The sequence below is a fragment of the Salarias fasciatus genome, chromosome 19 (assembly GCF_902148845.1).
Source record: "Salarias fasciatus chromosome 19, fSalaFa1.1, whole genome shotgun sequence".
Classification (NCBI taxonomy): domain Eukaryota; kingdom Metazoa; phylum Chordata; class Actinopteri; order Blenniiformes; family Blenniidae; genus Salarias; species Salarias fasciatus.
In genome coordinates, this window is record NC_043763.1 from 9,023,877 (window position 1) to 9,039,931 (window position 16,055).

The 16,055-nt window shown below is 41.7% G+C and overlaps 3 protein-coding genes across 3 annotated transcripts; 2 read left to right on the forward strand and 1 right to left on the reverse strand.

Annotated features, from left to right (window-relative positions):
* Positions 1–2,732: 2,732 nt before the first annotated feature.
* Positions 2,733–6,203, forward strand: tdrd6b (tudor domain containing 6b). Its single transcript, XM_030117474.1, has 3 exons — positions 2,733–5,745; positions 5,836–5,909; positions 6,093–6,203. The coding sequence occupies exons 1-2, from the start codon at positions 2,733–2,735 to the stop codon at positions 5,883–5,885; spliced, it is 3,063 nt and encodes a 1,020-aa protein (XP_029973334.1). The 3' UTR covers positions 5,886–5,909; positions 6,093–6,203.
* Positions 6,204–7,151: 948 nt separating this feature from the next.
* On the forward strand, positions 7,152–8,386 carry ankrd66 (ankyrin repeat domain 66). Its single transcript, XM_030117637.1, has 3 exons — positions 7,152–7,290; positions 7,514–7,742; positions 7,834–8,386. The coding sequence occupies exons 1-3, from the start codon at positions 7,152–7,154 to the stop codon at positions 7,964–7,966; spliced, it is 501 nt and encodes a 166-aa protein (XP_029973497.1). The 3' UTR covers positions 7,967–8,386.
* adgrf3a (adhesion G protein-coupled receptor F3a) lies at positions 7,736–14,660 on the reverse strand. Its single transcript, XM_030117636.1, has 18 exons — positions 14,580–14,660; positions 14,294–14,348; positions 14,199–14,211; positions 13,972–14,112; positions 13,740–13,889; positions 13,076–13,155; positions 12,921–12,979; positions 12,712–12,833; positions 12,334–12,552; positions 11,925–12,167; positions 11,702–11,845; positions 11,396–11,504; positions 11,122–11,197; positions 10,341–10,520; positions 8,764–10,095; positions 8,639–8,680; positions 8,414–8,449; positions 7,736–8,334 (listed from the first exon to the last, which is right to left on the reverse strand). Exons 1-18 carry the CDS (start codon positions 14,597–14,599, stop codon positions 8,260–8,262), a joined length of 3,096 nt encoding a protein of 1,031 aa, XP_029973496.1. The 5' UTR covers positions 14,600–14,660; the 3' UTR covers positions 7,736–8,259.
* Positions 14,661–16,055: the final 1,395 nt, after the last annotated feature.

The following is a 16,055-nucleotide window of genomic DNA, read 5'->3' on the forward strand; positions in this document are numbered from 1 at the left end:
ATCTGCGCCGCGTGCTCGCACACTTAGACGGAGCGGAGCAGACGGGGCTGTTCAGACAGCGGAGCACAGCATCTGATTGGTTTCTTAAGAGCAGTCCGCGTCTTACGATTGGTCGGAGTTTTTACAGTCCTTTGGCCGCTACAGTTGTCAGATTTTATTTCCGCACCTTTTTCCATACACATAATGTATTGACTTCTCCCAGGGGGCAAGGAGCATTTCACTCAGTATGACAAAAAGTGCTTTTGGACAACATCGTCTACCCTTGCTTTAAGTGGGAGAACTTGTACAATTGGTGGCTGACACAGATATTTTTTTTTTTTGCCCCACTGTTCTCTCCTTGGCTGTGTATGGAAAAGCATACAAGGCAGTTTAACCACACAAGGAACAGCTTTGAGGGTTGAAATTAAATGAGTATTGTTGACTTCATGTCGAGTTGATTAAATCTGGAGTTGAATTGCCTCCTGGCGCTGTGGAAGATTTCAGGGATTTATCTTTCAGGATAAAACGAGTCTTTTGAATGATCTTGAAATAAATCTTCATATTTTTCAGGCAGAATTACATTATTGTTTCAAGACATCTGACAACTTTCACACAGATGTTAAATTGTAAAATGATCTCAACATGCCAAAATTTGTTCATTTTTAATTAAATTTTAAGTCTTTTTTTTTTAACATTCTAGTGACATTGTCAGCCTTGATGTGGATTTAATTTGTGAATATTCAGTCAGATGAGGCATATTGTTGGTATTCTGTGAGCATTATTGTTAAATGCTTTGTCACAATACTTAAAGAACTTATTTCCTTCAGATTAATGCCTGTGTTTGCTACTTTTCAGGTGTATTTTAGCTCTGCACCATGTGTTCAATCCCTGGACTTCCGATGCCTCGAGCAACAGCACCTGTTGTCATTACAAGGGTGAACCTGAACCCTGCTTGTGGCCTTGTGCAGTTATGGGTCAGCATGGAGGATGAGCATAAACACAGCTATCAGAAAATTCAGACCCCAGAGAGAAGGTTCAGTGGACCAGAAGGAAAACCAGAGGACCTCTGTCTGGTTTGCATCAGTGACACCTGGCATCGAGCTCGGATTGTGTCAGTTCAAAACAAAACTTGCAGTGTTTTTTTGATCGACCAGGGGAAGCTCCACGACACCACAAAGGAAGCTTTAGCCTGGGCCCCAAAGGAAAGTTTCGTCCAGCCTCCTGAGATTGAATCCTGCATACTCACAAATGTCCTCTCAGTTGGTAGCAGCTGGTCTGAAAAAGCCACAGAGTATTTGCTTTCCTTGCCCGGAAAGAAGTTCATAGGAGTGGTTGAAGATGTGGTGATGCCAGACAGGATTATTCTACTTGACATACCAATTGTTTCCACGCACATACTTGGACTTGGAGTTTTAGAAAAGATTCCAGCAGAGGAGTTTAAATGCCTTGTGCAGAAAAATTTGCATTTACTGAAAGAAGGGACATCCAAGGAGCTCTGTTTAACACGAGAACATAGCCTGAACTTAGATGGCCAGCTTGATGAACATGACCTATCCTTTTATCCAGAACTGTCAACTGGTGTTTATGAAACTGTAGAAGTGACTGAGGTAACTGAAGAAGTGAAGGTCTTTTGCAGGCTTTTGATTTTTTCGAAGGCTGTGAAGGTTATGTCCGAACAGCTTCAACATCAACACAAAGCGAACTGGAATTTTGAACAACAACTTCCAACATATGGGAATATATGTGCTGCTCAAGGGACAGATGGCAAATGGCATCGCTCACTCCTTAAGCAAAACATGGACAGTAGTGATGGTCTTGTAGAAGTCTTTCATGTGGACGAAGGAAAAACTGAGTTCATTCCCAGTGAGGACATCAGACCGCTACTTGGGAAATTTCTAAAGATGCCAGTTGTAACATATCTCTGTTATCTCTCTGAGGTAGAGGAAAAAAGTAGAAAGTGGACTGCAGATGAAGTGGATTCCTTGAAATCGGTGTTGCTGGGTCAGAAAGTCGTGGCGAGGTTTGACCACCATAGGATACCTGAAAATGCCTACGACGTCACTCTCTATACAGCTGATGATACATGTGTCAACACGTGTTTTACGGAGAAAATCGGCTGTATTCTGCCGTCCAAGTCAGTGCAAGAGTCAAATGACCAAAATACCTTTCACGTATCACTTGTGAGTTCACTGAAAGAACAACCAGTTGTGGATTCACAGAGTGAAATCCTTGTTAATGATGGTTTGGCTATTGAAACTTTATCAAGCCGTGAGGATCCAGTAGTCATTGACAGCACAGAAGATGAAATTACCTCTGACCCAAGTATGGAAGCCACAAGTGACCATCTGGATTCTCTGGACAACAATGAGCATCCTTCAACAGGTTTTCTCTCTGAGCAGCAGAATGTTTGTGATAATGCGTTAACTGTAGGAACCAGTGTTGGTGTGAAGTTTTCCCACGTTGGAAGTCCACAGAAGTTCTTGTCCCAGGTAATGGGCAATGAACATTCGTTTACACGCTTTATACAAGAGCTGCAAAAATATTACACCTCTGTTCACCCTCAGCCGCTAGTCGAGTCAGTCTTTGTTGCCAGCAATCCAGATGACAGCATGCAGCATAGAGCGAAGATCATTGCAAATACCCACTCCCCTGTTGAAGATTTTAGATTGCTCAAATATGGTCAGGTGCAAAAAATCCCTCTACAAGATGTCCGCCCCATTGATCCTGCCTTGTCACAGCTAAATGCAGAGAGTATGAAACGTCGCTTGCTCACTTTGACAAACCCCGCTCCCACTCAGCCCTGTGCAGTCACTCACTCTGATGCTCCATTAACAGAGTTTCGGAAGTGTGTGGATTTAGGGGTTTCATCAGAAACTGGTTTGAACCGTGTCGTAAATGAGGTAGAGACTGATGAGGAAAGTCTGCCGCTGAACTCTGTCGATATTGAAACGGCGTCTCACAGTGCAAGCAAGTCTTTGTCTCAGAAATGTGTACAGCCTGAAGCTCATATGCAGGTTCCTACATTGGTCCCATCCCAGTCATCCACTTTCTCCAGGGACAATATTGAAGTTGGTGGGAAAGAAAAGGTGTATATCACGTCTTCAGAGGCAGTCAATCACTTCTACTGCCAACTGGATAGGGATTCTCATTTATATGACAAGGTCAACGAAGATATTGCAAAACTGTCTGGCCAGCCTCTGTGTGCAGATCAAACCCTCAGACTCAACAGTCCTTGCCTTGCCAAGGGCCCTGACAATAAATGGCACAGAGGTCAAGTCACAGAAATGTCACCAAAACTTAAAGTGCACTTTTTGGACTTTGGTGATACTTTGATAATGAATGAATCTGACGTTCGCCCCTTACCCCCTCAAGCAAGTGTGTCCTTGACTACTCCTGCGTTGGCCATTCCTCTTGGACTCTCTGGTATCCCTACAAACGTACCACAGGAAGTCAACCAGTGGTTTGCAGATCATGCCATTGGAGAAGAGTTTAGCATCTTGGTGGTGGCAATAGGGGAAAATGGAAAGTTGATTGTTGAGCTCTTTGAAGAATCTGTAAATGATATGATCAGAAAGAAGATCGCACAAACGAAACCAACCAGGATCTCTACTTACAGTAATCAAACTGACCTGCAACATGACAGCTCCAAACTGATGACTAAACCAAATGAGGTCCCTACAAAAACGACTCCAAGAAAACTCAGTGGACTTAATACAGAGTGTTCTCCTGAAAGCGGACAGATGAATTCAAAATCCGTCTCTGTTTGCAGTAATGTGAGCATGTGCACATACACAAGGCCAAATATGGATCAAAAGAAAATCGCAGACGCTTACGCAACCTGCATTGATGGACCAAATTACTTCTGGTGTCAGACAAACACTGAAGATTTGCTCACAGTGTCGGTGCATGCAGAAATGGCTGAGATTGCACAACAAGATGTTTCTCTTGGGACACTGAAGCCTGGAAGTCCATGCCTTGCTCTTTCCTCCAGCGACAACCAGTGGTACAGAGCGCAAGTAATCCAGACAACAGACCACACGCTCAAGGTTCTATTTGTTGACTATGGAAATGAGTCGAATGTGGACATTGGAAATGCAAGACCTCTTCCAGAGAGTCTACTGAAGGCTGCTCCTCAGGCGTTTTTGTGCTCTTTGAATGGTTTTGACGAGTCCACAGGCTCCTGGAATGATGAAGCTTATGATGACTTCTATAATCTCTTGGTTGATAAACCACTTCAAGTCGCAGTCGTCTGTAGTGGAACCAACTCAGAGTTGGCAGTTCCTCAGTATGCAGTACAAATCGAGTGTGACGGCACTGACATCAATGCTTTGATGCAGAAATACTGGAGATCATCTTTGAAAGAGCATGCCAACGATGCAGTGGCTCAAACTGAAACTTCACTGCATGACAGTCAAACTGAGGGCAACATCCCTCAAACTGTTTCCAAAGAAAATCATTACACCAGTATGATGAGCAGAAAACCCGAAGAGTCAGAAAAACTTACCCTAACAGTGTTTGCCTCTTGTATTTCAGAACCACACTTCTTCTGGTGTCAGTATTCTAACTCTGAGAATCTCAACAAATTATCGGAGCTTGCTCAGGAGGCAGGTCGGGCCCAGCAGGACACAGAATTTCCCGAGACTCTCGGTCCTGGCAGTCCGTGCCTCGCTCTGTTTTCCAGTGACAACAGATGGTACCGAGCTCAGGTCACTCAGAGAGTCGGTGATGTTTTCCATGTTGTGTTCATCGACTATGGAAATGAGGCTGAGGTTGAGAAAAAAAATGTGAGAGCAGTGCCTGAGAGTCTGCTCGACATTTCTCCCCAGGCCCTCTTATGTTGTTTGAGTGGTTTCAACAAATCTGAGGGCTCATGGAGTGATGAAGTTTATGAAGACTTCTACAGTCTCCTGGTTGATAAACCACTCAAAATAACCCTGTTGAGTGTGGCAAAGCAGTCAGAAAACAGTTTCCCTCAACATTCTGTGGAAGTTGATTGTGAAGGAGTTCTCGTGAACGCAGCATTGCAGAAGTACTGGAAACCAGCAGAAGAACAAAGTTTGTCAAAAGAAAAGCTTCCCGCAGAAGATCTACTCCAGGGCAGTCAAACTCAGTCCAAGGCAACCCAGGAATGTGTTTCCAAAGAAAATGTGAACACTGGGATTTACAAAGAGCCCAGGATTTCCAGAAATATGGCAGTATATGCATCTTGCATTTCAGAGCCACACTTCTTCTGGTGTCAGCATACCAACACAGAAGATCTAAACAAAGTGACCGAGCTTGCTCAGGAGGCAGGACAGGCACAGCAGGACACAAGATTTCCCGAGACTCTCGGTCCTGGCAGTCCGTGCCTCGCTCTGTTTTCCAGTGACAACAGATGGTATCGAGCTCAAGTCATTCAGAGAGTGGAGGGGGTTTTCCATGTTGTGTTCATCGACTATGGAAATGAGGTGGAAGTTGGCATAAACAGTGTGAGATCTGTGCCTCAGACTTTGCTGGAGATTGCTCCGTTGGCCTTTCTTTGCGGTCTGAATGGATTTGAGAAGTCGAAGGGCTCCTGGGCAGATGAGGTTTATGACGATTTCTACAGTCTTCTTGTGGATAAAACACTCGGAGTGACCGTGCACACCATGGAGCATAATTCAGAGGCCTCCGTTCCCCAGTACTCTGTTGATGTTGAGTGTGAAGGAGTGGCTGTGAATACACTGATGAGTAAATACTGGAAAGAACTGGACACCAAAGAAACATGGATGGAAAATCTGAAACCAGGTTTGTAGGTGATTTGCATTCATATATAGTATATATGTGTGTGTGTGTGTGTGTGAGTAATTCTGCTTATGTTTGGATTTGATTCACCAGCTTCGGAGAACCAGAACAAAACTGGGACTATGGAGCGCGTTGGAGTTTGAAGTCGCGAAACTGTTCAATAAATGGTAAGACTTCGTGGCAATGCAATGGAGGTTTTGGTGTTTCTAATGCTTAAGATAGTTATGCATGTTAATTTCTGGTAAGTAGTTGAATCCAAAAACATGTCTTTGTGTATGTTGATCTGTTTCAAGAAAAGCAGAATGTTGTGCTGGAAATGTAATCCTTGCTTGTTTCACTTCTGTCCTCAGATGAAGGGTGGTGGAGGAGCGAAGTGGCAACAGACTGTGAATTCGATGAGCTCAACCCACATTTGTTCTGATGGGAACTTTACAAAGAGCTGTCAAAAGTTTCAGTATAAATTGTGTTAATAAAAATGCAGTTCTTGAGCAATGAAAAACATTATTTGGTGTTTTTTTTTTTTTTTTTTTTTTGCAGGATGCATTTACTTCGCGTGGTGTTTAAATATACTATAGTACTTTGAAGTGCAATCATGTAGTGTGGACCACACTTGTATTCATCACATATCCAACAATTATGCACCTGGAGGTCAGAGCACAGGGGGCCATGACAGCAGGCCTGTCATCAACTTTAAGTTAAGCCTCCACAGTACTGATAAAGTGAAGCTTCTGTTATACGTGTGACCCAACAACATTTAGCCTATTTTAAACATCATAAATACATGCTTGAAGCTAAAAAGGGGAATTACAGAAAGTAAATAGAATGAATTCATCCATCTTCTATGACATGGACGATTAACCCTGCATCATAGTGCAAGTATAAGATAAGTAATTTAAAGAAACAAAACATCAAATGGGTTGTAATAAACTAGAATACTTTACTGGCATTGGTTTGATTAAAAAGAATTTAGAAAATTCACAAAGGTTGATTCTGGCTTATCCTGTACAAACTAAAGATAATAGAATCTGTCTTAGGACCAATATGTGACAGGTACGACAACTGAAGGAACTAATTTACCTTAAGTGACCACCTTTTTTTTTATCATATTGAATCTAAATGCTAAAGAAGTAATTGCAGTTATTTGATTCAAATATGGTCAGTTTTGGAAATTAGGAGAGCACATCTGTTTTAACCCCTTTTCCCCACATTACTTTGTATCTAAATCATCTTCAATTCTTGAATTAAGATTTCTTTCTCTTTATGTAAGAAATTGTGATCCATCAACTACACAAAATATGCTTGTCATAATGATAATGACCAGCAGGGGGCAGTCCTCTATTATTCACGGTCACTTCCGGCAGGAGGCCGCTGTGTTGATCCACGGTGTTGCTTGGCAACCGCTGCTTGGAATGACTGAGTTGCACCAGGCAGCAGCCGCAGGACACTATGATGAGCTCGAGGAGCTCCTGAGGGAGCAGCGATGCGACCCAAACCAGAGAGACGTCGACTGGAGCCACAAGACTGCTCTCCACTGGGCTGCAGCCAAAGGTAGTTGGTTCACACAGTGCACTTTCATTGCAGCTCTGTCTTCTCTCACCTGCAGTGTCAAGTTACACGGGTTTTTTTCTTCCTTTATTCTTCATTGATATCTTTAGGGTAAATGTTCTTTACTTTCTGTTTTCTCACTCACTGCATATTAAAGTTGAACGTCTCTAACAGATTGAAATGCCAAAGCTGGATTACACTCTTTGTTGTGTTTGTGTGTCCGCAGGGCACACAGAATCGGTGAGGATCCTCCTAGAGCACGGGGCCCGGCCGTGCCTGAGGACAGTGAATGGATGGACTCCTGCACATTACGCCGCGGAGTCCGGCCACCTCGTTGTACTGCGGCTGCTGCACTCCCTCCACGCGCCCGTCGACAAGGAGGACTTCAGTGGAGACAAACCAGCACGGATAGCCGAAATATACGGACACCACGACTGCGTTGTGTTCCTTAAAAAGTATCATCCTTTCTTTCCATTTTAATAACAACAACCAGTGCATCATCTGTTCATATACAAACTGAAACTCTAACTTTGCTGTGTGTTGCAGAGCAGAGATCGAAGCCCAGGCCTACCGCGAGATGGCAGCTCAGAGAGGGATTTCCATTGATGAAACAGATGAGGAGTGGGAACAACGGCGCACAGAAAATGAAGAAAACAAGATCAGCAACATTCAGACATAAGTCTACACCACTTTCTTCCTTCTCCACAAAGAGAAGAGGCCTTTGGTTGAACCCTCTTCTGTGGCCATTCACTGCTAAAATATCAATTAAAAACATCTCATGCAGTATTATTTTGGACTGAAACTCGCACATAGTGGCTGACAAAAGAGACGGACTGGCACTGACAAGACTGTAGACCAAATATTAATATAGTACAGCAAGAACTCAGCTGAAAACTCAACAGATGTTAGAAATCTATACAGTGGATTCAACTAAAATCATCAGCCAGGAACCATATAAGTTTAAGATGATATTCACTTGTTAATTGAGTTAAGATTGACAGTGGTTTTCGTGTTGGTATTGCTGCTGGAAAAGGAGCCGTTGGTGCCCTGCAAAACAATGTGTAAAATCAATTCACGGTCACTGCGGTAACTTACACAGGAGTATTTCCACTTGCGATGCACTTACTGTCTTTTTGAGGCGTCTCATCAGTGCTTCACGGGACTGTCAAAAATAGATCAAAAGGTTTTTAGTGATGCTTTACTGTTTTGTGTGAGTTGATACCTATTTAAACAGATTCCATTTCTGAAATTAATATTAAAGAGAATAAATGAATAGATTTTTTTTTCCTGTCAAATGATCTAGGCAAGCACTGACTGAAATGCAATTTGATGGAGATTTAATTTCTCTTACCATTTGGTCCCAGAAGCATGTGGTCAGCAGTAGGAAGAAACCCTGGGGGGTGGAGGGAAAGAGGATTCACTCAACAGGTAATACTTCCCCCGTTGTTAGAATGAGGTAGATGACATGAGCCATACCTGCGATGAGTTCAGCAGGACGAAGACATAATGGATTACGAAGGTAACTGTTCCAGATGTGATGTCCAGAGACATAACAGCAAATCCAAAAATCCACGTCACACCTAAGACTGGACTCAGAATCATAACTGTCCTGATGATAGTTTTGGCTGCCATTTTTTCTTTTTTTCCACCAGAGTTTTCTCCAGTGTGGTGACTCAAGAGTTTCAGGATCACTATGACGATAGACAAATTATTCGCAAAAAGAATTACACCCATCGGTATGACAAACGTGTAGAAGGAGCCCTGCATTAGTCCAGCATAAACCAACCAACAGGTTTCTGCTAAGAAATAAACGTCTTTAGCACCGTTTTTGCTGGCAACAAATGATCCAAGGACAATGATCAGAGGACAAGCGTAGCCAACGAATATTGAGAACAGCAGGTAGTTTTTCTTGCTCAGTGTATGGAAGACGAAAACGGTCTGATGAAGAAGAGCGCAGCTCAGACTGAACATCCAAAAGAACATGGACAGATAAAAGAAATGCTTCAGCACCGTGAGAGTTCGGCACCACATCTCAGTGATATAGCGAGGCTTCGAAGAGGCCAGAAAACAGCAATCTGCCACCAGCAGACAAAGAGAAATGTTTATGTTGGCGATGTGGCGTAAATACAGAGCGTTGGTCTTGATGACGTCTTTCCAGATGACGGCTTCTATCAGGAGGGCGAGAATGAGAGAAATGACTGAAACAGACAGTCCAACATAGGTTATCTCAGATAGCAACGGGACTTCCGCGGGATACTTAGACAGCAGGATGGAAAATGAGGACAAATGGCTGCAGGTGCAGCGGGCCTCATTTGAAGGACCTTCCCATCTGCATCCACGCGACGACCACTGACTGCTGCTGAAGTCCCAGGACACGCACGTCAGTTCAAAATTTTGACGTCTTGGATGGATGAGCGGAAAGTCGATCGTGATCTTAATTTGTCTGTTGTTCTCTTTCGTAGTTCTTACCGACACAACAGCACTGTTGGGCTCAGACTCCCTCCTCTCACTGTGGGGCAAATACTTCTCCAGTTGTTTAAATGCAATTGTTTTCACCTTGCCCTTTCCCAAACTCTTCAGGCTGATGTTGATGTTGAACACGGAGCTCTCACAGATCGCGGTGGGCTCGCACGCCGATACCTCCAAGTTTGGCTTTTTTCTCACGTGTGTAATGTTTACTCTGTCAGTTAAATGCTCAACTGTACGCAGATATGTCTCTGGCAGGGAAGCGTTTCCTTCAGTAATTCTTGTTGTCCATGATTTCTCAAGGCTTCTGTCCAGCAAGCTGCTGGACGAATCTAGAAGATTCTGAAAAAAACAAAAACAAAAAGAACCTCGATTAATATTAGACATGCTCAAAGAACTGGCCCAACATGTCATATATATCATTGGATTGTATTACTAATAATTTACTGGTTATCTATTATTAGCAAGTGAAATAAATGCTTTTCTCACAAGAATCTACATGAGGAGGAAGAAATACCGTCTATACCGAATCAGAGTTTATGACTATCAAGTTTCGGACTTTCACATCACATGTAAATAATACTTACGTCTGCAGTTGTTTCATTGCTTATCGTCTGTAGCTTTCCACCCAAGATGTTCAGCACCTGAACTGATACGTTCATGTTGGCATAAGAATTAATTCTCCCAGTGTTGTTAGTGAGGTTCTTTAGCTCGAAAGACACTTCTGCCACATTGTCCTTGACTTCGCCGAGTCCAGAGTCTATAATCTGTAACCAGAGGCGTGAGAAGGATTGAACCTTTTTAACCAATGTAACTAATGTTACATTATTTAAGTTGCACTCCATTACAAATACAAGTATTTTTGTTGAAAAGTATTCGCTACTTATTAAACAGACATCAATGCAATTCTAACGTTACTATTTACTTGTATGAGATGCTGAAATTCAAGGCGCATTTCTCAGATAAGCAAACAAAGTAGATGCAAATTTCCATTTTGATAAACAAGTGTAGATTTATATATTAGAAAAAAGACTGTTTGGGAGCAAAAATGCTGATCAAAACTTGTGAAAGAAGCAACATAGATTACTCGGCTGTACTCGGCTGTCGGATTACTTATGCTGTGAAGTATGAGTAAAAATTATATGCATGAAAAATGTTCATAAAAGTACAAGGACCCAAAAATAATTCCTCTTTACATTAATGTCTGTAGGGACTGATTGTAACTCCTTTCCAACATTAAAGAATATTTTTTTTTTCTTTAAAAGATACTTTTCATGTACTTTATCATATTTGCTCATCTGACTTGAGTCGGCATCATAGAAGTTGTGAATGATATTCATTCTGATCGCCTCTGAAAATCAGGCTCACCACTGCATTTCCCAACACCGAGTTCAGTTCAAAGTTCACACATAAGGAGACTGCCTCTCCCCAAGTCGCGTTCAAGCTGAAATGAAAACATTCGTCATTTCAAACTATTTGTTTAAACGACTGCAACAATTCTCTCTGATCCTCACGGCATTGAAAGGCAGACAACACAATATGGATTTTCAGGCATAATATTGATGAATGATTTGCTTACTCAGACAGATATGTTGTGTAATAATTCAATTTGTGTTGGTTAAGTATTAATTGTCGGTCTTACTGGCATTTTCTTCGTCTGAGTCCTGCCATATCATGACATTTTAAGTTTGCGGTGAAACCAGCTTTGGTGTCTGGCCACTCTCCTTCAGCTTCACAGTAGTCCTCACCCTCTGTTCAGAGAAAAATCAGAATTTATGCAATCATGTTTATTTTGGATTAAAAAGAAAGGCCTCACAATAGTGTGTAACAGTGGGGTTTTCCTCAGCTCTATTTGAAGGGAACATGAGAGAGAAAGTGTGAGAGAGAAAGTGTTGGACTGTGGAGGGGAAACGGAAAATGTGAAACACTGTTCTGATACAAAACATACCGTATATGATGTTGATGGGAACTGAAGCACTTCTCTCTTGATTGCAACTGTTCTTAAATGTGCAGGTAAGCTCTGTCGATCCAGTTTGGCTGTCTTGAACGCAGCCGACATTTTGTTCAGCTGTGTAGACTTCAGAGCCATTGACTGCAAAGAGCAGAAATTCATGGAGTTACAGCACAAGAATTTTTTTTTAAAAAAGATGCGTTAGTGAACATGGACTCACGGTGAAATGATGATGGTTCCTCGATGTTGCCTCCCTGCCACGTCACGATATAATCCTCAGTGCTGTTCCTGATCTCACATATGGCTTTTACACGCAGGACGTCTGAATTCTTTTCACAGCGTGGAAATTGTGGCTCTGTGAAGACATCGATGTCCGGCAGGAGGGCCACGTCTACATGCCCACTGGATATGTGGGATATCTTGAATGAATTTGATGTTTGTTGGTGAACGCACTCGTATTCTCCTGAGGAAACATGAAGGGAAATGAAGGTTAAAGCTTCAAATGCATAAAAACTAGAACAATGGTGGGCGCATTTTCACAGCCCAGCCTTTCTGTCGGCCTTTCTCGATAACCACTGGACTCCCTTCAGTCTTTACAAATGTGAACGCAGCAGCCGAATTGAACAAACCTGTCACGAAAGCAGACAGGCTTCGAAAGGTGACGCTGGTCTCAGCCGGTCCCAATACGTCCACGGTGAAGATGGTGCCTGTGGTTATGCTAATCAGGCCGTGCCGTTTTCTCTGGTACCACAGCGGCTGGGTTGGCAGGTTCACCTGCGATCTGCAGTTCAGGGTGACGGCGGTGTCGTAACACACGGTGTCGTTTGGCATGTCTGAATGTACAAGGCCTAAAGAGGGAGAAGGTGCGGAGTCAAGTGAGTCACTCATTCAGCTCTCTGATACTGAACTGCAGTGGCATAGTGGAAATGACAGAAAAGAAGTTAGTTGTTTGATGATGACGCTAGATTTGCAGCAGATCCAGTCCCGTCACAGTTTCTGTAATTTACCGATTGTTTGTAAATCCAGGGAGCCTCCCAGACAGTAGACCAGGTATTGTGATTTTTCAGTCAGATCATCTGGTGAAACACCTAAAGGTAGGGTCATTTCAAAATCTACAATGCCTTCAGGACTGTGGAAAAAAGAGAGAAAATATTTCTATTTTAATATTTCAGTTAGATATTGAAAACAACTGGCAGTTCAAAAAAAAAAAAAGTACCTGGGTTCTGATATCTCCCAAGTGTCGAATCCTCTTAAAGTGCTAAACACTCCTTTAATCTGAAAGAGAGAAAAAGAGACTTCACTGCAGACATTATGGCTCTTTTTAATTTACCTCACCTCCTTTTCATTTGCTACCTAGTTGCGCTTTGGTACCTCTCTCAACAAATCGCTGCTGTGTGTTTCACATTCCTGATTCCTCTGATCCTTCAACTTGATGGAGCCTGTGATGGAAACTGTGAAGAAATAAGATGAATTAATATACTTATGCATTTTAAAAACAATGATCGAACTTTGCTTCTTTCGGTTACATTGTGAAATTCAAACATTTTGTTGCCAGAAGTTTTATTATCTGAAATGATGCAGTTCTTGCTTCATATCTACATTTGTTGATAAATTGCTCTCGTGCAATTCTGATGTTGTTTTATGTTGGTCTGAGTCCCAGTTACTCCAGAATGCACCATATCATCACATTACCTAGGATGTTATTATATCGATAATTTAAATGTGGGAACAGCAAATGTGTTAATTTTTTCGCAGTTTTCAAACTGTTGTTGTTTACTTCTTTAGATCAAGTGTCCATTTTGTATTGTACATGTCTGTGTATGTTTTATGAAGACTCTAAACTTGATGAATGCAGTAGAACTTCCGAACAGCACAAAAAAAGTTGTTTTCATTTCTCATACTGTCAGATCTGCCGCTCATCCCACAAATGCATATTCCTCACAAAAGTGGCACCGCTTCAAAGAGACCGATTTTCCGATTTTCAAAGTCAAAACACATCGTTACAGCAAATATAATCAGTGAAACAGAGACATACCTGTAGTGTCGGGGAGGCACACCGGAGCCGAGCCCATCTGGAGGATGCACTCTCCGTTCCCACAGCATCTGTGAGACTGACAAACCTCCTCGGTCCAGCTGTGGCCCGGGGCGCAGGAGCACCTTTTCCCCGCCGACTCGGTCGAGCACGCTCAACAGAAAGTGTGAGAGCACAACAGTTTACCTGCTTCCCTTCAGGAAAACACAACTTACACAAAATGACAGTTGCTTACTTGTTGAGTTATTCGGTTTGCTCACGTCCAGGTCGACGTCTCCCACAGAGAAAGAAAGTATCTCACTGTTTCCTATCACGCTTTCATCGATTCTCAGTGTGCTGTAATACATCTGTGTCGAGTTCCCTGTAAGTTGGGGGACTGCAAAAGAAATATCCATGAAGAAAACAAAGCTGTTGTGGTAAAACAAAATGTCTTTATTTTCATACTCAAACAAATGGATTTACCTGCTTCAGCAGCCTGTGGATGAAGCAGAGGGAGATTATCGTTGTTTAATGTTACAGTTTTTGAATTGTTCTGATCTGATGTGCAACCAACAAACCTGACACTTCTCAAGGCCCAGAATATAGAGGAGAACGACGGTCCACATCCTGTTTCTGAGAATTAAAAACACTGTTAAAGTGTACAACAGGGCAAATCGCTGCAGCAGCACTTAATATACAGTCAAAAACTAGATTTGTCAGGATGGGAAGGTTTATATTTTCCATCATTTACAAAAATATTTGTCTTTTTATTTTCATTCTAACTTTGGAATATGGTATTAAAATATAAAAATCCTATATTTACGCACACATATTGTATAGAGGAGGACAGAAAATACATCCAACCTGTTGTCTTTGTTCTGCATCAGTGGAGCATCACAGCAACGCCTCGCCGTCCTGACAGGACTGGTTTGTGCCCGCAGCTGATCAACAGTCTCTTCTCAGGAAACACAAGTGTCAATCGCAGGACAGCATGCAAAGTGAAACGTCAAGTATATAACGTTAATTTGACTTTCAAAAGCCGGGCAAAGAAATGTTTGTGAAAAGAAAGTCTGTTGTTCGTGCAGCTACAGGTGAAAACGTCCCACATTAATAAGAACTTCAAAGAAAACTGCCAAACAAAATACATTTCAAAAAGTGCAAAGTTAAGTGAAAACATCTACAAAAAAGTGGGATCAGGAGTGAATATGACAATAATTTAACTCAGAAGTAGAGAGAATTTCATGTATAAGCAAATCAAGGGTGTTTTATGAGGCTGTTTTACTGCTGATTATTTGCATTTTGGATGAAAGAAACTGCTGTGAACATAAGCAAAGACTCACTGTCAGACACATTTTGCTGAATGCGACTTAATCTGAATAAGTTTAGGCTTAGTTACAGCTTTAGCAATATATTAAAAAAAAAATTCTTTAGTTTTGTGTATTGTTATAAAAAATAAAACAGTAGCAAAACCAAAACACCTATAGGGATTTTCTTTCCAATTAATGCTTCGATATTTTGTGGGCAGATTAGAAATATTGCTTTTCTGATTAAATTTGTTGTCTTTTGTAGGCAACACATTTCAGTTCAGGGGTCGCAGACAGCCTAGTTCCGTCTTAAAACAGCACAATAATGACCTTTAAAGTTAAACTTTAAGTTTTTCTTTGCTGTGGTGCAGAGTATATGTGACGAAAATGTCTAAATTTGAGCAGAATCAAACAATTATTCATGAAAATGACTGCAATCTCAACATAAAGCCAGTTTTAAGGACACTTTCTGGTGCAAAATGCTGTGAAATCCCCCCCAAAATTCTCCTACAGCTGGAGCATTATGCATGTTTCTACAACCTCACCCTGACAGCAAGGCTTTGGATGCTTTAGCTTTCTTGGCAGTTTGGGTCTCAGTATTGCGTTGTTCTCTTTACCCTTAAGAAATCATTGATATTCTTACAATTTACTTGGTGGTTTAGCGGCCGGATTGGAGCTTCTTGAAGACTGGTTTTGGCTCACGGGGCTTATGTTTGACACCAATATACTAAAGATTGTGTATATTGTAAAACAACAGTTTTTTCTTTAGTTTAAAAAATGAATGTTATTACAGAGTCAAGATTTGGTCTGTAAAAACTTTTATTCCTCAGTCTTGTAAAAAGAAAAGATCGCGTTATAACCACGTTTTCATGTAATAAAATTAGTCAACGATTAAACCTCAATAACTTGAAATTGATTAGATGTGCAGCTATTTTAGTTGAAAACCAAAGAAGGTAAATTCTAACCAACCCAGTATAACAATTTAAAATTCTTAGAAATACTCTTCAGGCCATTGATGAACCCCTACTCCTTTTTA

Excerpts from the sequence above, each read along its gene's own strand:
- tdrd6b (XM_030117474.1), top strand. The coding sequence starts at position 2,733 with ATGAAACGTCGCTTGCTCACTTTGACAAACCCCGCTCCCACTCAGCCC. Across the intron at positions 5,746-5,835 it reads GATGGAAAATCTGAAACCAG|CTTCGGAGAACCAGAACAAA; the intron begins GTTTGTAGGTGA and ends TTGATTCACCAG.
- adgrf3a (XM_030117636.1), bottom strand. The coding sequence starts at position 14,599 with ATGCAGAACAAAGACAACAG. Across the intron at positions 13,890-13,971 it reads CAAACCGAATAACTCAACAA|CGTGCTCGACCGAGTCGGCG; the intron begins GTAAGCAACTGT and ends CTTTCTGTTGAG. Across the intron at positions 11,846-11,924 it reads GGAACCATCATCATTTCACC|TCAATGGCTCTGAAGTCTAC; the intron begins GTGAGTCCATGT and ends TGCTCTTTGCAG.
- ankrd66 (XM_030117637.1), top strand. The coding sequence starts at position 7,152 with ATGACTGAGTTGCACCAGGCAGCAGCCGCAGGACACTATGATGAGCTC. Across the intron at positions 7,291-7,513 it reads CCACTGGGCTGCAGCCAAAG|GGCACACAGAATCGGTGAGG; the intron begins GTAGTTGGTTCA and ends GTGTGTCCGCAG. Across the intron at positions 7,743-7,833 it reads TGCGTTGTGTTCCTTAAAAA|AGCAGAGATCGAAGCCCAGG; the intron begins GTATCATCCTTT and ends TGTGTGTTGCAG.